The sequence below is a fragment of the Bubalus bubalis genome, chromosome 1 (assembly GCF_019923935.1).
Source record: "Bubalus bubalis isolate 160015118507 breed Murrah chromosome 1, NDDB_SH_1, whole genome shotgun sequence".
Classification (NCBI taxonomy): Eukaryota; Metazoa; Chordata; class Mammalia; order Artiodactyla; family Bovidae; genus Bubalus; species Bubalus bubalis.
Genome location: NC_059157.1, coordinates 113,493,202 through 113,517,337, shown reverse-complemented (window position 1 = coordinate 113,517,337; position 24,136 = coordinate 113,493,202). Strand labels below are relative to the sequence as shown.

At 43.8% G+C, this 24,136-nt stretch overlaps 1 protein-coding gene and 1 pseudogene across 6 annotated transcripts in view; one reads left to right on the top strand and one right to left on the bottom strand.

Annotated features, from left to right (window-relative positions):
• Window positions 1-24,136, top strand: part of MYLK (myosin light chain kinase) — a 284,510-nt gene that overhangs the window by 127,542 nt on the left and 132,832 nt on the right. For all 6 annotated transcript variants that reach the window (XM_044942611.2, XM_006078551.4, XM_044942623.2 and 3 more), the window contains one exon: window positions 11,608-11,815. In XM_044942611.2, coding sequence (XP_044798546.1) covers window positions 11,608-11,815 — 208 coding nt within the window. The remainder of the gene's footprint in view (window positions 1-11,607; window positions 11,816-24,136) is intronic.
• On the bottom strand, window positions 22,216-23,343 carry LOC112584988 (annotated as a pseudogene).

The following is a 24,136-nucleotide window of genomic DNA, read 5'->3' as shown; positions in this document are numbered from 1 at the left end:
AAGTGATCACACCATCGTGATTATCTGGGTCGAGAAGATCTCTTTTGTACAGTTCTGTATATTCTTGCCACCTCTTCTTAATATCTTCTGCTTCTGTTAGGTCCATACCATTTCTGTCCTTTATTGAGCCCATCTTTCCATGAAATGTTCCCTTGATATCTCTAATTTTCTTGAAGAGATCTCTAGTCTTTCCTATTCTATTGTTTTCCTCTATGTCTTTGCATTGATCACTGAGGAAGGCTTTCTTATCTCTCCTTGCTATTCTTTGGAACTCTGCATTCAAGAATATCTTTCCTTTTCTCCTTTGCTTTTCGCTTCTCTTCTTTTCACAGCTATTTGTAAGGCCTCCTGAGACAGCCATTTTGCTTTTTTGCATTTCTTTTTCTTGGGGATGGTCTTGATGCCTGTCTCCTGTACAATGTCATGAACTTCCATCCACAGTTCATCAGGCACTCTGTCTATCAGATCTAGTCCCTTAAATCTATTTCTCACTTCTACTGTATAACCATAAGAGATTTGATTTAGGTCATACCTGAATGGTCTAGTGGTTTTCCCCACTTTCTTCAATTTAAGTCTGAATTTGGCAATAAGGAGTTCATGATCTGAGCCACAGTCAGCTCCCTGTCTTGTTTTTGCTGGCTGTATAGAGCTTCTCCATCTTTGGCTACAAAGAATATAATCAAAAATTCCTCAAAATTGAAAGATATGCATTATCTATAATGAAAAGACCTATTACCAAGGATCTAATACAATGAGTGAATAGAGATTTACATACAACAAAGCACCTCATCATGGAGTTCTAGGCTGTCAGGGATAAAGAGAAGATTCCAGAAGCTCTGAAGCAAAAAACCCACACACATACACTGGGTCATAGAGGAAGGATCGGCATGGCATTATACCTCTTGTATCAACACTGGATGCCAGAATCAGTGACTTCAAATGCCATGAAGCAATACCTTCAAAATTCTGAAGGAAGATTTTCCACTATAATTCTTTTCCTAGATAAACTGCCAGTTGAGTATAAAGTAGAATATTGACACTTTTGGAAATGACTTTTGGAAACTTAAAGATTTAATCTTCCTTGCATTTGTTCATAAGAAACCACTGGAGGAGGAAATGTTCAACCAAAGTGGTGGCACCCAAGAGGATGGTAAAGGAAAGTCCCCAGAGCACTATGCACCAGGCCTAGATAGCATTGAGTTCAGATTTGGAGCACAGCAACAGAATGTTCCAGGAGATATCTCTCCAATAGAGGAAAAAATAAAAGTCACCGAGACATTTGACAATTACTGAGATGACGCTTACTCCTTGGAAGGAAAGTTATGACCAACCTAGACTGCATATTAAAAAGCAGAGACATTACTCTGCCAACAAAGGTCTGTCTAATCAAGGCTATGGTTTTTCCAGTAGTCATGTATGGATGTGAGAGTTGGACTATAAAGAAAGCTAAGCACCGAAGAATTGATGCTTTTGAACTGTGGTGTTGGAGAAGACTCTTGAGAGTCCCTTGGACTGCAAGGAGGTCCAACCAGTCCATCCTAAAGGAGATCAGTCCTGAGTGTTCATTGGAAGGACTGATGTGAAGCTGAAAGTCCAATATTTTGGCCACCTGATGCAAAGAGTTGGCTCATTTGAAAAGACCCTGACACTGGGGAAAGACTGAAAGCAGGAAGAGAAGGGAATGACAGAGGATGAGATGGTTAGATGGGATCACCAACTCAATGGACATGAGTTTGCGTAGCGTCCGGGAGTTGGTGAGCCTAATGTACTAGAGTCCATGGGGTCACAAAGAGTTGGACACGACTGAGCGACTGAAGTGAACTGACTGAGATGAATTTTATAGTTCTCTTCATAAGTTGCATTCTTAAAAAAAAACAATCAAACCAAAAGTAAGGCAGGTATTAACTCCAGGGGAAAAAAATCTATTAATAATTGTAATATACTATGTAGCTTGTCAGTGAGCAAAACTAAAATAAAGCAAACACTAACACACTGGCATAATAAAAATTGTCATTAATTCCTGGGGGTAGGGGAAGAGCTTATGGGAAGGTTGAGAGCTAAAAGCTCGTGTTTCATATAGAGAAATTAAGACATAATGTCTAAAATTTGAAAGAATAAAATAGTTGTATAAGGTTGTTACTTAGAAACACTGGAGAAGAAAACAGAAGGAATGGCTAAAAGAGTTGAAGATGATTTCCTGAAGGAAGTGGAAATTGGGGGTGGGAGGGGTAGAGCAGAGATCTGCTTTTTTTTTTTTAATGACTTACTTATTGACATTTTGACCACATACATGTCTTGGTGAGAGTGAAAACATTTTAGAAAAGCATACTGGGTTATGTTTTTCAGCCTAGTGGGCAGCCAGACACTGACACTGCACAGGAAACAACTTTTGATTTCTTATCTGGCATGATTCTCTATGCAGATGAGGGTGCCTTTGGGCAGTGAGGTCTGGGGAGAACATTCTGCTATTAAGTAGCAAACTCACACTGCTGCTGTCTGCCGCTGGTGCAGATATTTTTGACAGCATCACAGAGGCGCTCTCCTGACCATGTTGATGCAGGCAGCCCCAGAGGTCCTGCCATCCAAGCTCCACCTGCTCACGCTCCCTCACAGCCTGCCACCTGGGAGAGCGAAGCAGAATGCAGGCTTTGTGTGGTGATGTGCGTGCATGTGGAGCAGGTGGTCAGCAGCCGCCAGGAGAGACAGTTAAGGTGAGGGAGCCAAGCCGAGATGCTTTAGGTGGCTGGGACCCTCTGGTCACTTTTGCCCACCTTTGCTTTTAAATAGAATTGCCTCATATTCTCAGAGAGTCCTCAGAGGATGGGACCTTCCCAGGACAATCTGTGGCCGGATTGAGTCTTGTGGATTTTTGAGTCTCGTGGCGTCTGGGCTCTACTCTTTGAGGAGTCAGAAGCCGCTGCCAAGTGGCCTGTGTGTTGTTTGGGGAGGAGCCCTCTGCTCCATCTCTCCTGCCAGCAAAGTATGTCTCTCTCTCTCCAGATTCAACTATGACAGGCCAGAAACTCCAGATTTATTACCCCAGATTTATTTCCTTCCCGAAACTTGCCCATGCCCTTGAAATTCCAAGGCTGCATTAGTCAGTGAGGCAGAAATCAAGGGGATGATCTGTGTCTTGAAGTTTCACATGATATTATGGAGTGGGATGATGGTACAGGCAAAACTACAGACAGGATATTTGTTTTAAAATGTGTTTTTTCATATTACATAAAATCAACAATCACTTTTCAAAAGGGGTTTACCCTTCAAATAAAAATAATAAGCCAGTTCCACTAAGGCAAAAGGTGTTCTCAGTTAAAGTGTTAGGTTTTTATCTAATTAAGGGTGTGACACCTTGAAGTTGTCTATAAGAATTCAGTTGTGTAACAGGAGGCTCAGCAAGCCCAGAAGTTCACAAGTACTGATATTTCTTAGGGCAGAAGCAGTTTCATGCTGTCAAAGCTTTGAGCTGAGTGGATGCTGCTGCTGCTGCTGCTAAGTCACTTCAGTCGTGTCCGACTCTGTGCGACCCCATAGACGGCAGCCCATCAGGCTCCCCCGTCCCTGGGATTCTCCAGGCAAGAACAGTGGAACGGGTTTCCATTTCCTTCTCCAATGCAGAAAGTGAAAAGTGAAAGTGAAGTCGCTCAGTCGTGTCCGACTCTTCGTGACCCCATGGACTGCAGCCTACCAGGCTCCTCCGTCCATGGATTTTCCAAGCAAGAGTACTGGAGTGGGGTGCCATCGCCTTCTCCGGAATGGAGGCTAAGGTACCTTATTACAAGGAATCACTGACCTCAGAGAGAAGAGACAGAGGACCTAACCTTTTGAATTTCTTAATGCACTGTTGTACATGTTTTTTCTCCTTTGATCATAAACTTATTCATGGAAATAGATACTGATGTAGTTCCATCTTACAGTTGTATAAACTGAGGGCCAAGTAAATTAAGTAACAAGGTCAGGCAACTGGTGATTGCTACAGCCAGCACCCACACATGGCTCTGTCTGATTCCAGATGCCATATACCTTCCTGAATTAGGACTCTTGTTTGCAAGTGACAGAAACCAAGTGCATGGGTTAAATGAAAGACAGGTATTGTCTCATACGACCACGTGGATCCTAAGTCCACCTCAGCTCTGCCTGCCATGCGTCCATCTCCTTCCTTCTCCACTGTGTATGTGATGTCTTACTGTGCACATGGCTTGCTTCTCTTAGGTGGAGGCAAGGAAACAGAGGTGGGAATGGGGGAGGATGGCTGCCCACAGGTAGCTTCAGGCTTACATCTTCCCAGCTTAGGATCCCTGTGAAGAGACAGTTTGAAAGTGAAAGTGAAGTCGCTCAGTCGTGTCCGACTCTTTGCGACCCCATGGACTGTAGCTTACCAGGCTCCTCCATCCGTGGGATTCTCCAGGCAAGAATACTGGAGTGGGTTGCTGTTTCCTTCTCCAGGAGATCTTCCCAACCCAGGGAAAGAACCCGGGTCTCCTGCATTGCGGGCAGATGCTTTACCATCTGAGCCACCTGGGAAGACAAGAGACAGTTGGTTTAGTCTCACTTTATTCTAATTGAAATTGTAGGGAAGAGCCCTGATTGGCTGACTTGGATCAGGCTCATTGTGGAAGCTTGAGTGCTTTGGCCAGAAGGCAGCTACTGATGCCTCTCCACCAGACTCACCTGAGGTGGACAGAAGGGAAGGGAGCAGATCTTTAAAGGAGGGGCTTACCCTGGGAAAGGTGGGCAGGAGATCCTGAGTACATCAAACAAAACCAAGCCACAGCGCTAATTTGTTAAACTTCTGTGACATCACACACCTCTTATTAATATTTTAATACATCTGAGAGTATGTCTCAGCTCAGTATTAGAAACTGGAGGGTGAGCTTAGCTCCTGGGCCAGCCTCACCAGCTGGAAACGCTGGTTCCACAGAAGCCTTTGTTAGGGAAGGTAAAGCCAGAACTCAGGGCTTTATGCAGAGAGGTTCCCAGTAAGGCTGAAATCCCACAGCCATCCCACAGGGACTGGATCTCAAATGGAAGGACACTTGTTTTCATAGGAAAACCCTGAATTTGGAAGCACTTGGAAAACATCAGTGTCAGAGGTTCCTGATTACATTTAGAATTCTGTTTCTTTGTAAGACTGCGCCGGAGTTTTAAATGCTTGTGTCATTGAACGGGAATCAAAAAGTTGCACACACTGATAAGCTTGAGCTAGATAAAAGGAAATCAGACTTCTTGTTTGAAACAGTCAGAAGGGCCTGAGGTATAACCTAAGGCTGCCAAGCTGTAACTTGTCTCATGCTCTTTGTGGGAATTACAGTGTGTTCTCTGTCTGGCAGGTGTGGGGGTGTGGGGGTGTCTGTGTCCTGGGCCAAAGGAAAAGAAAACTTGCCACAAGAAGTGAGAGCGGCTGATCACAGAGAGAGACTTCCGGCATCTTTCCTGAAGATCTGGGTGTCCTTCTCTGGGCCGGTGTGATGAGTGCTTCTCTGCATTTTGCTTTTGTTTTTCATGGAACTGCTTCAGTCCCTGCTGTTTCACAACTTTGGACTTAAGGGCAGAGAGGGTCCAGCAGTTTAAGCTTCTCACTAACTGCTGCTTTTAGCTGGTATGATCTCTTCCTGAAGATTCTGTGGGTTCAGTCAAGGCTTTTGACTGTTGGTAATGGGATTATTCAAAGCCTTAATTAAGTTCCTGCCCATCCAATGGGCCAGGTGCCAGGTGCTGACACAGACCCAGGCCACTAAACTGTCATGTCATAACTATGGTTCACCCTTCACTCTTCACTCTCATAATATATCCATGATGTAAGTTTCATAGGCATTTTCTGTGGTCTAGTTTGCTGGGGGTGTTAATATTTTCATTCTTTCTGTGCATCCATGTCCATTTATTATCTGGATGAGCTTATACTTGGAGATGGGACAGAAGATTCATCTTCAATGAATTCCTCAGGATTATTGGTGTCTTTGCTATTATTTTCAGTTTTTAAATCACCAGCTCTGTCCTAGTCATTTATCCTAGGAGAATTTATTTATGTAGGAGAAGATGCCTTGAAATAGGGCAAGAAGTTCAGAGTGATGGGCTATAGGCAGGTTGGCAATCATAGGAAGCATGGAGACAGTCGCGTTGCAGAATCAGCTTTGTCTGTCTTGAGGAGGGGGACATCTGTCCAGCAGGTTTCCTTAATTTCCCATCCTTCAGGCTCAGCCTTTCCCAGCATTGATTTTGGTTACTCAGTAGGATTCAAAGAAATACTTATGGACAACCCCTTCATCTATTATTCCCAGCCCCAAGGATTTCTCAGCTCACTGCTCACATCTTCTTTGTGTATCTTTCCAACTCCCCAGTGTCCCGCTGAGCAGTCCCCTTTCACCCTGGCTTTAGTGTAACCCTGGTTTCTCTCTCTCTCTTTTTGGTCTCCCTCCATTCTCATCATGAGCAGAGCTTCAGTTTCATGTCTTGCCCAGCTTGGCACTGCAGCTGTGTGGCTTGGCAGTGTGCAAACAGGGACAGGTCCACCCAGGTACAAAAGACATGCAGGAGATCATCAAAAACAGGAACATCACCTCCTTTCTACCTCTTACCAAGCTGAGAAGGCAGATGTGTTGCTCTGAGTCTTGGGGGTATGGAGGCCAGAGAAGCTGACTTTGCTCTGGGCTTACACCCTGGTAGCCTGTTCCAGGCAACCTGGAATTGACTGCAAGCCCTTCACACACATCAGAGAAAAATCAAAAGATAGGTTCAATTCCTGGGTCAGAAAGATCTCCTGGAGGAGGGCATGGCAACCCACTCCAGCATTCTTTCCTGGATAATCCCATGGACAGAGGAGCCTGGCAGGCTATAGTCCATAGGGTCACAAAGAGTCAGACGCAACTGAAGTGACTGAGCACGCACACCCTTAAGAATGTTTCACTTTCAGTCATTAAGTAGATCTCTAAATAGCACCAGATTCTGAAAAACTTCCCAGCATGGCAGGCAGATGTGACACGGCAGCAAGCAGCCGCCCGCCTGCAGCCCAGCTTTCTCCTCACCAGCCAACACACGCAGAACGAGCCCCCACTCCTTTTAAAGGTCTTTTGAGGCCATAAAGGCTCTTGGGGACATTTTATGGAACTGAAGCACAGTTTTACTATTTTAAATTATTATAGGGGTTATGGTGACTTTATCTTTATTTTTATGACAAGTTGTCAGATATGCCCTTGATTTATTTGATCCCAAGCTTTTGTTTAAGAATACAACCTCCAATTAAATGTGGTTACTGTGGCAAAAAATATGATTCTCCTTAGAATGACCCTCTTTGGGGCCATTTCCAAAAACTCATTATGGTGAGAAGTCAGGGCTGCCTACTCATATTCACAGGCATCTCTCCTTATGGTCACTCGGTTTTCCCTTATGGAGGATTAGAGAGTATTAAAGCTGTGGGCTGGGCCCAGGGCAGACTGGAAGGGGAAGAAAGAATCTTCCCCCAGAAGCTAAGTGGGTCATTATTTAATCCAGACTACTTCAGGGATAGAAGGACCTGAGGCATCAAGAACTGTTTTATCATCAATGAAAGGAAGGGATTACAACCTGAAGAGGTCAGGAAGCCAAGCCAGACCTGGGACACAGGCCTGGCTCTTAAGTCATCTGTCTTCTCTGTCCCACACGGACTCTCCTAGGGATGTCTTGGGCACATGCGTGGCATCCATCCTATCTGTCTTAGGCCATTGGGTTATTTCTGCTATAATGGAAATACAATAGATGGGGTGGTTTAAACAACAGAAATTTATTTCTCACAGTTGTGGAGACTGGAAAGTCCAAAATCAAGGCCCCAGCAGATTCAGTGTCTGGGGAGATCCAGCTCCTGGTTCGTAGATGGCCAGCTTCTTGCTGTGTCCCCACATGGTAAAAAGGAGTGAGGGAGCTCCCTGGAATAGCTTTTGTAAGGGCACTAATCCCATTCATGAGGGTCCCACCCTTCTGACCCAATCACTCCAAAGGCCCCGCCTCCTAATATAATCACATTAAGGGTTAGGATTTCAACATGAACTTTAGAGAGACACATTTAGTCTATGGCACTATCCTTTGTTGCTCCAAGGAAACAACCCTAGACTTGCTTTTAGCACGGCCATGACCATTGACATTTTTCCCAAGTGGGGAACAGATATTGCTTTAACATAGGTGAGGTTTAAGGTCTATAAGGGATAGACATTTATCAATGCTTTGGGTTCTATAGTATTTATCTTACCAAAAACATAAATTTACAGTGAGGCACAGAGAGACAGCTACTCAACTGATAGACCAAAATTGTGGTCCCAGATCTGTCACTTGATCTTAACGATAGCAAATCGTTCTTCTCCAGGCCTCTTTCCTTAGCTCTCAGGGCTTGATAATATGATTGGCCTTGCATGCTGTCACAGACACTCTTGGTACCCCACCCAAATCACCTTCACCAGGCTGCTACACCTGCTCCCAGTTGCTCTGAGTGTCAGTTAAGGGCTTGGCTTCCTGAATCCTTATCTCAGGTTCTGCTTCTGCTTCCCAAGACACCTCCATTATAGCACTGCAAGAATCAAATAAGATTCTCTATGTGGAAGACTCTGAAAACTGAAGTATCACTGGGCTTTTATGGCAGTTTTGACTGGGCTGTAAAAGTCCCAGCTGTGGCTTATTGGCAGAAGGCCCATGATGAAGGCAGATAAGACATCCCGGGAGGGCGGGGCTGTTGTCACACACCCAAGATTGTGAGTCTGGGTTTCTCTTCTTTCCCCACCTAGGAGCCCAAGATAGTGGGAAGACAATAAAAATGAGTTTACTTGAAGCTGAGTAATTTTTAGGTAAGGTTAGGTAGTGACTGAACAAGTTTTTCCATATTGGGAGGATAAGAATTGGAGCTGCGGATCATTCAGACCTTGGAACAGAAAAAGATCATAGAAATTCCTGCTTTTGCTTCAGATACAGGCTGTACAAAAGTCCATTGCAAACGGCAGTTTTCTAAGTGGCACTAGTTTCAGCATTAAAAAAAAAATCCTTGGATATTTACTTTAAGGGCACTGCAGAGGTGGATTCGGTGGTGTGGGGTGGAGGGGAATGTCTATGCATGTAGAAAATGAGAGGAAAATAGAAAGGGAAATAGGGATCTGTGTCCTCAAAATCTGGAGCACTTGCAATGTCCCCAGTTAATCATTGATGCCTCCAGCCCTGATGGCCCTAGAGCTGGCACCGCTGCAGGGGGCCAGAGTACTTGCTCGTGGAATGCTAAGGATGCATTTGGTGAAGTTAATGATTCATCACCTCCCCCCAGTCCCAGGGCCCTGCATCCCTTTCTCTGACACTGACAGAAGCTTACCTGATCATTTTCTGGAGGTGAGGCTGGCCCTGCCTCTCACAAATTCACTGTAAGACCAGACTCCCAAGGGGCTTCCTTCTGTAGGAAAGTTTCTTTCCTTAGCTGTTTCCTGAAGATAAGCTTCAAAGAGAAAAAGAATGTGTTACTAGAGTGATTGTCTGATATTCCTTGGCATGAAGTTTTGTGCCAAGAGGGTATCACAAGATGATATGTTTTTTATATGGATTATGCATTATAAACATGCATAATGTTTATTTGTGTACCACTTTTAATTCCAATTCTAGATTTAGGTACCTTGAGGGGCTCCACAAATTAATAAATGGTTGTGCTATGCATTTATTATGTGCATGTGTGTTAAGTCACTTCTGTTGTGTCTGACTCTTTGTGACTCCATGGGCTATAGCCCACTAGGCTCATCTGTCCACAGGATTTCCCAGGCAAGAATACTGGAGTGAGTGCCATGCCCTACTCCAGGGTATCTTCCTGACCCAGGAATCAAACCTGCATCTTCTGTGACTCCTCAATGCAGGCAGCTTCCTTACCATTGAGCCACTGGGGAAGTCATATATTCATTATACAGACACACTAATATGAAAGGAACAAATATTTTCGTTTAAATTTTTTTCTATTTTACAAAGATCAAGGGTGTTATTTGCAAGAATATCAGAAAATGATAGTTAAGTAAAAGGAAAAGGAGCAACCCAGAGGTGATCTCTTTTTGTTTCATATCACAATAGACATTATAATATGCATGTGGTCCCCTTCAAACCCATCACCCTAAGATAGGATATGTGTGCTTGGCAAGGCTGCAATGGTCCAGGTGTGAGTGCACAGCCACCTACCCTCCCCTTGCTCCCATGTGCTGATAAAGCATCCTCTCTGACCTCGCTGAGGCATGTGATGAGAATTATAGTTGCCATTCACTGAAGGCTTTCTTTGTAAATGCAATTTGGGGTTATCCAGTGAATTTGGGTTTTGCTGCATCTGTACCCATGCTCTTGTCTTGGAAGTGGTTACATGTGTAAAAGCTACTGCTGCCACCTATTTGCAACACCAACAGTTTCTTTCTCAGGAAGGTTCTATGATGTCTTCTGTGCATTTCCAATGCTAAAATCCCCCAATTCAGGGCCCCAGTGTTTGCCCTGATGGGCCAGTCTGAGCCCTGCTCCTCTGAAGAGGAATCCATTCTGAAGGGCTGATTGAGTTTCTTGGGTTTCAGGGCCCTTGGGGAACTTTTTCTGAAACTCAAAGTGATTTCTTTTCTTGGAACTTATTTCTCCCTGCATTTCCCCCTCATTGGGGAAACATCTCTCTGAACAAGTTGCTATGAGGCTTAGATACATTTAGGTATTTAGAAAAGTGCTTAACACTTAGCACTCAGAAGATGTTAGCTGCTAACAATTCATAGAGAGAGTGGTCTCGGGTAGCACTGCCTGATAGACATATCGAGCAAGGCACATAAGTAGGTGTACCTTTCCTAGTAGCTACATTGAAACACTAAAAAGAAACAAGTGAAATTATTTCTAACAATATATTTTATTTAACCCAATATGTCAAAGTTACTATCTTTGTAATATGTAATCAGTATTTCTGAATTATTGAGGCATTTTACATTCTTTTTCATACTAACTCTTCAAAGCCCCTTGTGTAATTTACACTTACACTCACGGTGTGACTCAGGATCAGCCACGTTTCAAGCACCTGGTCAACATGTGTGGCTGGTGGCCGCTGTACTGGGCAGCTCAGATCTAGAACCTTGCTACCCAAGGTGAGTTCTAGGGACCAGCAGCCTCAGCAGCATCTGAGAGCTTATCTGAATTGCAGAATCTCAGGCCCACCCCAGACCTATAGAAGTAGAATCTGCATTTTTAAGAAGTATCTGTTACTTGTTAGAGTGGGAAGCATCGGTCTACAATCCCCATGTTCAGTCCCCACCCCTGGGGTTCTGATTTAATTGGTCCAAGGTTGGACCTGGGCACTAGTATTTGCTTTGAATCTCCTGCAGTGATTCTAATCATGTAACCAGGCTTGAGAGACATCTGTGTGGTGGGCTCTGAAGCCAGGATGCCTGACTTGGCCACTTTCTATCTTCAGGGCCTCAAGAAATCTACCAAAACTCTACATCTCAATTTCCTCATCTCTAAAATGGAGATGAAAGTAATATTTGTTTCACGGGCTGCTTATGAGGATTATATGAGTTAATACATGTAAATTACCCAGAACAATACCTGATACATAGGAAGTACTCCTTATATACAAGCTCTCACCCTTTCTTCTTTTCCTTGAAGGTTCGGGGCTACCCAGAGCCCCAAGTGACATGGCACAGAAACGGACAAGCCATCACCAGTGGGGGCCGCTTCCTGCTGGACTGTGGTCCCCGGGGGACTTTCAGCCTTTCGATTCATGCTGTGTGTGAAGAGGACAAGGGAAAGTATACCTGCGAAGCCACTAATGGTAGTGGTGCCCGCCAGGTGACAGTGGAGTTAACAGTAGAAGGTGAGTCCCCGGAGGTGAAAACCCTGGGGCGAGATAAGCCCTCACTTTCCTGTGGCCTGCAGCTCCTGCTTCAGCCCTCTCTTGGGAGAGGAGCCCACAAGAGAAAACATCCCCATATCCCTGAACTCAGGACCTTGTTGTCTGAAGGGGGAAATGTGGTCCCCGGAACACGGAGGCATCCAGGAGACAATGTCGGACTACACATCACCTCAATCCCCAGCTTCAACCTTCCCTTTGCTTCCCCTCACACTGAGACTGAGACTGGATGGACTCCTCATCATGGCCTTACAAGGCCCAGTGCGGTCCTGCCTGGCTCTCCAGACCCATTTCCTTCCGCTCCTCCACTGTGGTCACTGCTTGCTCCACTGTGGTCACACTGGCCTTCTGCTTCTCCTTGAGCAAAACCTCAGGGCCCTCGCCTGCTGTTCCCTGTGTAAAGAAGAGCTCTTTCCGCAGCCCTGCCCCTGACTTGGCCCCTCACTTACTTCAGATCTCTGCTCAGACATCCCCTCCTTGGAGAACCCTCTCTGATGTTTCATCCCCAGGGCTCTCCATCCTCTCACTCCATCCCAACTTTTCCTTCCAGGGCTATCACTGTCTCCTATTTTACTACTTCCTCCACCCAAATACCCCATAACTGGAAGCTCCAGAGGAAGAGGGATTTTTATCTGTTTACTGCTGTATCTCCAGCATCTAGAAAACTTCCTGGCATGTGATACTGAACTATTTAGAGAATGAACGATGTTTATTATCATCATTATAAAGTAATACATGCCCATCATAAAAAGCTTTGTAAAACTCAAAAAAATATATAGGAGATAAACATACCAGCTTGTTAACACTAATTATTTTGTTGTTGTTCTTTTTCCTTTGTACTTAAAAAATTTTTTATTAACTTTGAAAGTTCCAGGAAAACATTTGGCTGTAAGTAAAACTATTCCTTTGTGGCTGGTATATTTCCCACATGCTAAAGACACTCCACCAGTGAGAACATTTCCAGTTCAGGCCACTGGCTGCTACTTAATGGCCTGACATCTTAAAGGATGTGGGCATTCATCCCTCAGAAATATAACAAGTGTCCCTCCACCCTTCCTAAGGGGTTATAAACCAGAGGGTCAGACTCATTTTCTCCTCTCTCAGGAAACAGTCCTCCCAACCTTGATTTCAAGGGGCACTGTGTGCCAGAGAAGGTTTCAGAAGGGGGTGAGGTGTACCCAGGCCAGTGTTTTTCCTGTTTGCTTGCCTCAAGAAAGGACAGACAGGCTGTTTCACAGAACAGGATATGCATAGTTTGGATGCTTTCCCCAAATTCTTCAACTAATTGACTCATTCTTTTTAATGGCCTTCCAGTAGCTGTGGGCTGGGGTATTCCATGTGGAAAGTGGTCCCTAGTCAGTCTCTGAATAGCCCCTATCTTGGCCAGTTCTGGTCCTGTGTTTTCCCCTACATTACACACCTTTCATGCCCAAACTTGAGTTGAGGCCCACAGATAAAAATTACTTTATCCTCATGTGTTACTCAGCCCAGGCTGCCATAACAAAATACCACAGACTGCATGCCTTAAATAACAGAAATTAATTTTCTCACAGTTTTGGCAGCTGGAAGTTCAAGCTCAGGGTCCAGCAGGATTTGGTTTCTGGTGAAGGCTCTGTTTCTGACTAGCCACCTTTCTGCTGTGTCCTCTCACGGTGGAGATAACTCTGGTGTCTCTTGATCTTCTTATAAGGGCACCAGCCTTATTGGATTAGGTGTGTGTATGTGTTAGTCACTCAGTCCTGCCCAATTGTTTGCAACCCCATGGACTGCAGCCCTCCAGGCTCTTCTGCTCATGGAATTTACTGGAGTGGGTTGCCATTTCCTACTCCAGGGGATCTTCCTGACCCAGGGATAGCACCCTCAGCTCTTGCGTCTCCTGCATTGGCAGATGGATTCTTTACCACTGCACCACCTGGGAAGCCCTCTTGGATTAGGGCCACACCCTTATGACCTCATTGAACCTTTGTCATGTCTTCAAAGGCCCTGTCTCCAAATACAGCCACGTGGGGTGAGGGGGGGGGGGATTAGGGTTTCAATATATGAATTTGGGTGGGGACACAACAATGTTTAAAACATCCCTTTTATGATTTTCTATTTGGAACCGGGGAAATGAGGAATCTGAGTGCCAAGGTTCTGGTCCCAACTTTTGCCAATAAACGTGTGACTTTAAATTCCATATCTCTGTTTCTGCAGAATAAAGGGTTAGAATTCTCTGGTCTCTACAGTCTGGGCTAGTCCTTGTTTTCTATGATCCATTTTAAAGGAATGGAGTTGGTAGGAGTGTAATGTGTGCTCAGTCATATCTGACTCTTTTGCAACCCCGTGGACTACCAGGCTCCTCTGTCCATGGGATTTTACAGGCAAGAAAACTGGAGTGGGTTGCCATTTCCTTCTCCAGGGGAATCTTCCTGACTCAGGGATCAAACCCATGTCTCTAGCGCCACCTGGGGAGCTATATACAACCCAGGTCACATGAAACCTTTTTTTTTTTGATTCCCATCAGTGAGGACATTAGATCTGATGTCTCAACTAAGCAGGAAAAGTTTTATTAGGTCATGGTACTTGGGGAGGGGAAAGGAAAGCAGGAGAGCTGTTAATAGAATGGGAAAACGCTAAAGCTCTCAACCCTGTCCCCTCCCCTTTGGCTTCAATTTGGGGAGACCATTGAAGATGTTTTATTCCTTCTAACACTAGGAGATAGAGAATAACCTAAAGGCCATAGCCGCTTTAAATGTGAATGGCCCTGTATTCCCTTTTGCTTCTATATCAAAGACCAGTTTCGGCCCATGTGTGGTTTGGGACCACCCCATAGACCACAGGCCTGAAAGAATCCACTCTGGTCCCTTATGCCATGGATAAATTGTCAATAGTGCTATGCTAGCCCAAAGGGAATCCCTCAGCACCCCCTGCTTCTCACTAGCTTTATATCCTATGCTTTTTACTTATGCTTCATATTTAGAAAGAGCAGAGCTTCTGGAATTAAGAGTATGATTCATATGTGGAGCTTTTTAAACCACCTAATGGTGAAGTTTAGTTGGCAGTGTTATCCAATGGTCTTGGATTTTAGCTTCACTAACTTCTAACTATGTAGAAATTAACCTTTTAAACCTCATTTCCTTTCCCAGAAACAGATGCTAATGGCTGCCCCATGGACTGTGTAAGGATCGGCACAGCACTGTCAAATAGCAGCTCTCAGTAAATGGTAGCTTTGTGATTCAAACCTGGCATTAACATCCTAAGAAGTACTCGCAGAAGGAAATCCCTGCATGAAGAGTGGAAGAGAAAGCTTTCTCCTCTGATTTCCTTCGGTAACCAGAGCCAAGAAACATGCAGTATCTCCCATGAGGGCAAGCATCTTAATGACAGGACCATTCATGACCTTGTGCAGTGGAATTAAACCCTAGGCTGAACCCTGGAAAGGGTCTGTGTAGCCAGCCCTGACGCTCACCCACCTCCAGACAGCTTGTCACAGAGCTTGGTGTAGAGCAAGGGAGAGATGTGATGCCTGCCCCCTTGGGAGCTTCTCTCTAAGGAGAGGCCATGGGCTGTTCTTTAGCCCCACACTGTCCAGAAAAATACAGTTGATCCTTGAACAGTACAGGTTTGAACCTTGCAGGTCCACTTATACAGGGATTTTTTTTCAGTAGTAAATACCACAGTGCTACATGATCTGAGATTGGTTAAATCTGCGATGTAGAACTGCAGAGACATAGAAACCACATGTGTATGGAGGGCTGACTATAAGTTATACACAGATTTTCCACTGCAGGGAGGATGGGCACCCCTAATCCCCAAGTTGTTAAAGGGTCAACTATATAATACTGGGAAATCCCATGGACAGAGGAGCCTGGTGTGCTACAGTTCATCAGGTCGCAAAGAACTGGACAAGACTGAAGTGACTTAGCACACATATAATGTGAGCCACATATGTAATCTTATGTCTTCTAGTAGCCACATTTTTAAAGTTGAAATCAATTTTGATAAAATATTTTACTTAATACAATACATTCAAGATTTGAAAATTATTCCTAATATATTTTATGTTCTCTAACATTTGCAGCATATTTTGCATAGTAGCACATCTTAATTCAAACCAGCTGTATTTCAAGAATTCAGTAATGACTGGTGGCTAATGGCTACCATGCCAGACAGCAGAGCTCTAGAAACTCCCACGTGAATAGGGATAAACAAGGTTTACATGGAGAAAAAAGAAGAGAAGCCCACAGGTATAAACAAGGTGGTGGCTTGTCCAGGGCAGTCACTCCATAGTGTGAACCTTGGGCGTGGGGTCGGGTGAGGGGTGGGGCTGAAATGAGGAGATATGCCCCTCACTGCATGCTGTGACTCTGAGAAGGCCCTTTGTGTCTCAGGGAACAGACAGTCACTTAAGTCATTTCAAGCAATAGATGGTTAATTTTAAGGACTTGAGCTCAGGAACCCAGGGAAAGCCAAACTGGTCAGCTCAGAGGTGATCCGACCTCAGAACTGCTCAGACTCACCCTTAGGCATGTTTAACGCAAATGCAAGGGCACCCAGATCACCTGGGGAATCTTGTGAAAACGCAGACTCTGGTTCTGTAGGTCTGGAGTGCTGCGCACATGCCTACAGTTATAACCAATTCGGTTCAGCTCAGTCACTCAGTCACGTCCAACTCGGCAACCCCATGGACTGCAGCACGCCAGGCCTCCCTGTCCATCACCAACTCTCAGAGTCTACTCAAACTCATGTCCATTGAGTCAGTGATGCCATCCAACCATCTCATCCTGTGTCCCCTTCTCTTCCTGCCTTCAATTTTCCCCAGCATCAGAGTCTTTTCAAATGAGTCGGTTCTTTGCATCAGGTGGCCAAAGTATTGGAGTTTCAGCTTCAACATCAGTCCTTCCAATGAATATACAGGACTGATTTCCTTTAAGATGGACTGGTTAGCTCTCCTTGCAGTCCAGGGGACTCTCAAGAGTCTTCTCCAACACCACAGTTTAAAAGCATCAATTCTTTGGCCCTCAGCTTTCTTTAGAGTCCAACTCTCATATCCATACATGACTACTGGAAGAACCATAGCTTTGACTAGATGGATCTTTGTTGGCAAAGTAATGGCTCTGCTTTTTAATATGCTATCTAGGTTGGTCATACTTTTCTTCCAAGGAGCAAGCGTCTTTTAATTTCATGGCTTCCGTCACCATCTGCAGTGATTTTGGAGCCCCCCAAAATAAAGTCTCTCACTGTTTCCACTGTTTCCCCATCTATTTGCCATGAAATGATGGGACCAAATGCCATGATCTTAGTTTTCTGAATGTTGAGCTTTAACCCAGCATTTTCACTCTCCTCTTTCACTTTCATCAAGAAGCTCTTTAGTTCTTCTTCACTTTCTGCCATAAGGGTGGTGTCATCTGCATATCTGAGGTTATTGGTATTTCTCCTGGCAATCTTGATTCCAGCTTGTGATTCCTCCAGCCCGGCATTTCTCATGATGTACTCTCCATATAAGTTAAATAAGCATGGTGACAATGTGCAGCCTTGACATACTCCTTTCCTGATTTGGAACCAGTCTGTTGTTCCATGTCCAGTTCTAACTGTTACTTCCTGACCTGCATACAGATTTCTCAAGAGGGGTCAGGTGGTCTGGTATTCCCATCTCTTTCAGAATTATTCCGCAGTTTGTTGTGATCCACACAGTCAAAGGCTTTGGCATAGTCAATAAGGCAGAAATAGATGTTTTTCTGGAACTCTGTTGCTTTTTCGATGATCCAACAGATGTTGGCAATTTGATCTCTTGTTCCTCTGCCTTCAAATCCAACTTGAACATCTGGAAGTTCATGGTTCACATATTGCTGATGCCTGGCTTGGAGAATTTTGAGCATTACTTTAATAGCGTGTGAGATGAGTGCAATCGTGTGGTAGTTTGAGCATTCTTTGGCATTGTAGTTCTAACCAGCCGCTGGTGATGCCCGTGTGGCTGGTCCACAGATCACACTTTGAGTAGTAAGGAAGAATTCCATTACAGATGTGATGTATTTATCCTAGTATGAATGATTCTCAAGGGTGAGCATGCATCAGAATCACCTGGAGGGCTTCTGAAACCACAAACTGCGAGGCTCTGCCCCAGAGTTTCTGGGTTAATAGCTGTAGGATTAGCTGAAGAGTTTTCATTTTAAAAGTTTCCTAGTGGTTGTTGATACTAGGTTGATGCACACTGGGTCCAACACTTAGAGAACCAGTAGGCTAGTGCCTCTACCTACTATGTTAGAGTTCTCCAGAGAAACAGAATAGATCATATGTATATGTGTATAAAAAGATTCATGACAAGGAATTGGCTGTCACCATTATGGGGGCTGACAAGTCCCAAGATCTTCAGTCGGCAAGCTGGAGAACCGGGAGACCTGATGGTGTCATTCCTGCCCAAATTCTAACGCCTGAGAATCAGGACAGCGGATGATGCGGTTTCAGTCCTAAGCGGGAAGGCCCTGTAGGTGATGGTTTCTAGGTGATGGTTTCTGAGGCTGCTCCACTTGTCTCTGTTGAAAAGCAAAGACACATCCTGATCCTGGCATGTCTCCCAGAGCTGAGAGTGTGTCCCTCTGTCCACAGCCTTGTGCACCACTCTGTCCCTCTCTGGGCCAGGCCCATTTCAGATAGGCTCCCCGCCCTCTCGGAGTTTACCTCCTACTGGGAAAGAGACTACAAATAGATAACCAATATAACTTGTAGAATTAAGTACTCCCTGACCATGTGTGAGAAACAGAGCCAGGTGGCAGGCCACCCAGAATGTGGCAGCAGAAGGGAGAGTGACCGCACGTCACGGAGTTTAAGGGGGAAGAGTGGCCTTAGTGACCACTAGCCTAGCTATGCTGGTGTCGCTGACACCAGTGTTATCTGGTGATATTTGGATTTGTAGGAAATGCTTTTACACTATGTTTTGCTACTACCCTTTTTTCGGGGACAGATTTCTCAGATCCCTTTCATTTTCACATTGAATTAGATTGATGACAATATATATTTTGAGACTGTGTCTGTTTGCAGTGGCTGAGTTTTAAAATTACTCTATTCCTCAAGAACATCTGTTATGATTCTCCTTTTGTTGTGTTGTTCTCTTCTTTCATACCATCTTCTTTTACCAAAATCTTCTACCTTCTTTAAAGACCGTAATTATATTTCTCATTTGTACTCTTTATAACCTCTTTTCAGTCCATAACACCCCCGATCACTCTCCTTTTTGTAGGTATATATGCCCAATTTTTTTTTCTTACCCAGTCAGAATATTAAAATGCTCTGAATTTTTGTCCTTTTCTATCTCATCAAAGTCAAATATATAAATGTGGTAGAGATAAAAGTATTCTTTTTGCTCCTGCAGTCTCACTGGTAAACAGTTGTGTGTCAAGAGTGCCTTGGCAGAGGGCTCACGTGTTTGCTACATGGAAAAGTTAGATGACCAAGGACTCGGTCTCATTCTGTTCTTGAAGGATGACTTCCACATCCTTGTCTCCCTTCCCTCAGCTGTTTCCACCTTCCAGTTTGCCTCCAAAATATATGCCAGCACTGCTGATTGGCCCAGTTTTTACTCCTGATGGTGCCATCTTTTCTCCTCGTCTCTTATTCCTCCATCCGGTTCTCCCATCTCCACCCCAACTCCCCTATACTTGCCCGTTGCTTGTAGTCCTGGCCTCCGCTCCATTCATCAAGCTTTATTACATGTGCTAACTTTGTGCTGTTATCTAAGAGCAACAAGACTTGGTAATTGCTCTTAAGAGGCTGACTTTCTTGACCTCATATTTCATTGTTATGTGATGATTAGGCAACAACATCAGGATGCATTTAGGAAGTGCTGGCTTTGTGTGGTGCCGTGTGGGAGACAAAATACTTTGTCAGATCCTTTCTGCAAGAACCTGGTTGGTCAGATAAGACCAAGACATGTTGAAAGCTAAGTCAAAACACAATCCCAGTCATAAGATAGCATTGGTTTATCTGCCAAATGATTGGCACATCAGCTCTGTAAGCTTAGAGAAGGACGAGATCTCTGGAGGCTGAAATGGTCTGTGATGTCTTCTTGGTGGAGGAAGGACTTGGTTAGTCCTGGAGGAGCAGGTCAGATGGATGCCATTTGGATGCAGAATATGATACTAATGACAGGGATGGGAGAACAGTGGAGAGAATTAAGGCCTGGGGTGGAGGGCTGGGCAGGAGCAGAGATAGTGGGAAATGAAACTGAAGGAGAGATTGGGAGGAGACCATGGCAGGTCTGGAGCATGAGGCCAGGTGGTTTGTAGACTCATATCCATCTCAGAGTATGGGACAGTTCTGCCCTTCATCGTTGCTTTTCTATTTTCATACTTCATGTCGCTCTCCAGGTGAAAGGAAAAGAACCCGAACTGTTGGAGCCCATTCCCTGTGAATTCATGGCCTGATGGGTGTAAAAATAAAGACCTGGACTGTAAAAAAAAAAAAAAAAAAAAAAAAAAAAGAATGAATGAATGAAACCTTAAAAGAAGATAACATGGCAAGACAAGTTACAGACCACTGCTCCCCTTAGCCACAGCTAGAAAGACAGACATACTATGTGTTTATTTCTGCTTCAGGAATCTTCTAACTTATTTTTATTTTTCTGAACGCATGGGTTTCTACCACACGTGATCACAGATTTTTCACATGTTCCGTGTTTGATACACCATCATTTTGCGTGATTCCAAGCAAAAATGGGTTGCTTATTAGTACAATAAATTTCTCCAGAACCATGCTTAAAATAACCTTCCCATACACTACACTTGCCCACTGGGTGGTTTCTGATCAGACATCCATATAGTAGCTGCAGCCAAATTACTCCCACCACATCAGACCCACAAATGCGGAGGGGCTCCAACCAGAGGTTACTTTCTCTTTATTTCCTTTCTGATAAATTTTTATAAAATCAGTCTTTATGACTTAAGTACTAAAGGGAGCACCTGCTACTTGGCTTGGTGTTTTGTGGGGCGGAATCACAATGGAAAGTAACTCTTGAGAAGTGAGCTGGGATGCCTGGGAGTTTTGGCCTCAGAAAGAAGACTGTAAAGGAAATAGCCATTTTCTCTCTTTAGAGGATCTAAATCCTTTTCAGAGTACTTATTTAAGACAACTGGTTGCCATTTATTGAATTATTCCTCCCTCCAAAATGAAACTTCAGGTCACTACTCCTTTGAATTCATTTGGTAGGATATGACTACCTTATCCATCAATGACTGGGAAGTAGTTTGTCTTCTAAGTGGTGAATATTTTATTTCAACCCCTTGAGGAAGAATTGGTCCTTTCCTGGGGACCCAAACAGAACTCCTGAAGTGTCAACTTGATGTCCTTGGATGACCTCCTTAGTGTTATGGAAGGATGAACGGCTGACCCTTGAACAACACAAGTTTGAGATGTGTGGGTCCACTTATAAATGGATTCTTTTCAATAAATAGTATTTTCATTTAATTAAGTGTGGGGAAAAATTTGTCTTTGATTAGAGATCACAATAATCAAATCAAAAGAACTAGGGTTTGAGTCCCAGTTCTGTACAAGTCATTTCAACTTACTCCCCTTGGGTGAGTTGTGTATCAGTTCTTTCATTTTTGAGACAGATTAACAGTATGTGAATCTTCTACTACATGGGGTTGATGCCCCCAATCCCCATGTTCTCCAAGGGTCAACTACTTGTTATTGAGTGTCATTGTGTAAGAATAATGCACACATGTACCTTCCGTGGAGAATGCACTGTGGTGTGGCAGTGACCTCCAAAGCTCACTGCCTGATTGGAGGCAGTAGAGTGAACCGTTTATATGGGGTGAGGCCCCTGCTTATACAGGGACAGGCAGCCCCTGGGAGAGGCCTGTTAACATGTATGGTCAGGACTTTCATGACTCCTGGAAGACACAGCTAAGACCTTGACAGGTGACAACACAGACCTTCTTGGGAAGGAAGGCAGCCCAGCCACCTCGTCATCCTGAAGTCCCCCCTCCCTCCCCTTCCCCAGTCCATCACCAGATCCTGCTGGGCCAGCTCATTTGTCCCCACTGCCACCATTCCAGCCCATCATCTCTGTCCTGTTGCATGGATTCCCAACTTGTCTCCCCAGTTCCACACATCAGGCAGTCAGTTCAGTTGCTCAGTCATGTCTGACCCTTTGCGACCCCATGAATTTCCACATTGCTGCTAAAAAAAAAAAAAAAATCAAACTTATTTTATCACTCCCTCCCTTCAAATCTTCCAGCAAGGATTTCTACCTTTAAACTGAAATTCAGGATCTTCAGCAGGCCCTGCACTGGAATGTCCCCTCCCCTATCTTTGAAGCACTTTGTCTTTCTCTTAAGGCTCAAGTTTTATTCTGGCCTTTATTACACACACCAGTCTACTGGCTGGAGCTCTAGCTAATGCCTTATGCATAATAGGGACTGGATCTGCGTTTTAGTACAGACAAGGTCTCAAGGATCGCATGTCATATAGCAGAAAAGTGTTTTGACGCCACACTTACAGTCATTTCCCCCATTTTTTCCACTTCTGTGGTCTGTCTCTTGTCTTGCTATGTTATCTTCTTTTAAGGTTTCATTCTTTTTTTTCTTTTACAGTCTAGGTCTTTATTTTTACACCCATCAGGCCATGAATTTATAGGGAATGGGCTCCAACAGTTTGGGTTCCTTTCCATTGATCCTCACAAAGTGTGCTTCTTTGGGTGGAGCAGGCTGGCACTTCAGATGAACCCAAGTCCCTTTCTTTTTGGCTTCCTTCTTTTTTTGAACATTTTCGTACACGTGTTTCAGGAAGCTATCTCGGCTCTTAGAGTGCTTAATATGCTTGATAGGCACATTGATTCTCTTGGCAAGAGTCTTGCCCCTAACTTGTTTGTTTACAATGATGCCAACATCATGGTAGGTGACACTGTAGACTCTCCCAGTTTTGCCATGGTCACATTTGTGGGGCAATCCTTTTTGAATAGTACCCATTCCCTTGATATCTACAATATCACCCTTCTCGTAGATTCACATGTATGTGGCCAAAGGTGCAACTCTGTGTTTTCTAAAAGGCCTAGAGAAGATGCAGCCCCTCCTCTTTCCCTTCGTGTTGGTCATTTTGGCGAATTACTGGAAGATGGCGGTTCCAGCCGAAAGGGCTCCTTCTTTTTTTGTTTTATAATATGTGTGCTGTTATTTATCCTAACACTACTTTTTCTTTTTGCTATGTTTTTTTCCTGCCTTTTTCTCTTTATTGAGATGCAGTTGACATATAACGTTGCTAACACTACTTGTTATTCTAGTGTCTACCTGTATACCTTTGTCCCTTTATTTCCATGACTACACAGTGTTTTGTGATCATTCACCTTTAAATCCAAACATGCATATGAGTCAGTGCAGGCATCTGTTTTGTTATGTCTTCTAATATGCCTGAGCATTTACATTTTGAAATAGTCATACTTGAACATCTGTTGATGTTCAATATTGAAATTTCTTATTGAAATAAATATTATTATAATTTACTTTCTTTTTATTTCTCCTTAATCTGTTACTTAGGGTTTTACATTTGTTTTCTCTTTGAAATTATATAGATAGATGGTTAGTTTCAAATATTGATTCAGCATGGCACAGGGGACCTTGCTAAATACATGTTATAAACAGTGGACACATGTTCTGATTGAGTGAAGAACCACTATTTTAAGCAATCCTCAGTATCTACTTTGCAGTTGCCTACAAGTAGGGTGACTGCTCCCTGGTTTGCCTGGAACAGTCATGATTTATTCCTGTTGTCCTGGCAGAATTATTAATTATGTCCCTTTCATTGTCCAGAGACCCTGTTTAGATAATAAATTGTATCACCACATGTTTTTAGAAGCATTTCTTCTTTTTACCCTCATGATCACAGTATTTCCCTTTTCAGCAGCATTCTCTGTGTCTAGTCAGCCTTTGACAAAAAGTGCTAGGTCCCTCCACTATTGAACTTTTCACTCCTAAAACCTGCCAGTATTCTCTTTTACTCATCCTTGAAGAATCTGAAATTACTGTTTAATACCTTAGGTGCCTTTTTTTCCCTCTCACTAACTTGAGCCTGTCTTCATCAATTCTCTTAACTTACTCTTCTATTTTTGGCATTTCTACCTTAATCCCCTTTCCACTTACTTTTTTTAAAACATAACCTTGCTGTTCTGCCAGATTTTCATACTTTCACAAAATTAATTTTGCCTTATCTGACAATTTGCAGCTTCAAATTTTTGCCTATAAATAGACCTTGTTAGCTATTTTAGTCCAAATTCTCTTTTTGCTTTGATGTATTTCTTTGGTGTTGACACACATT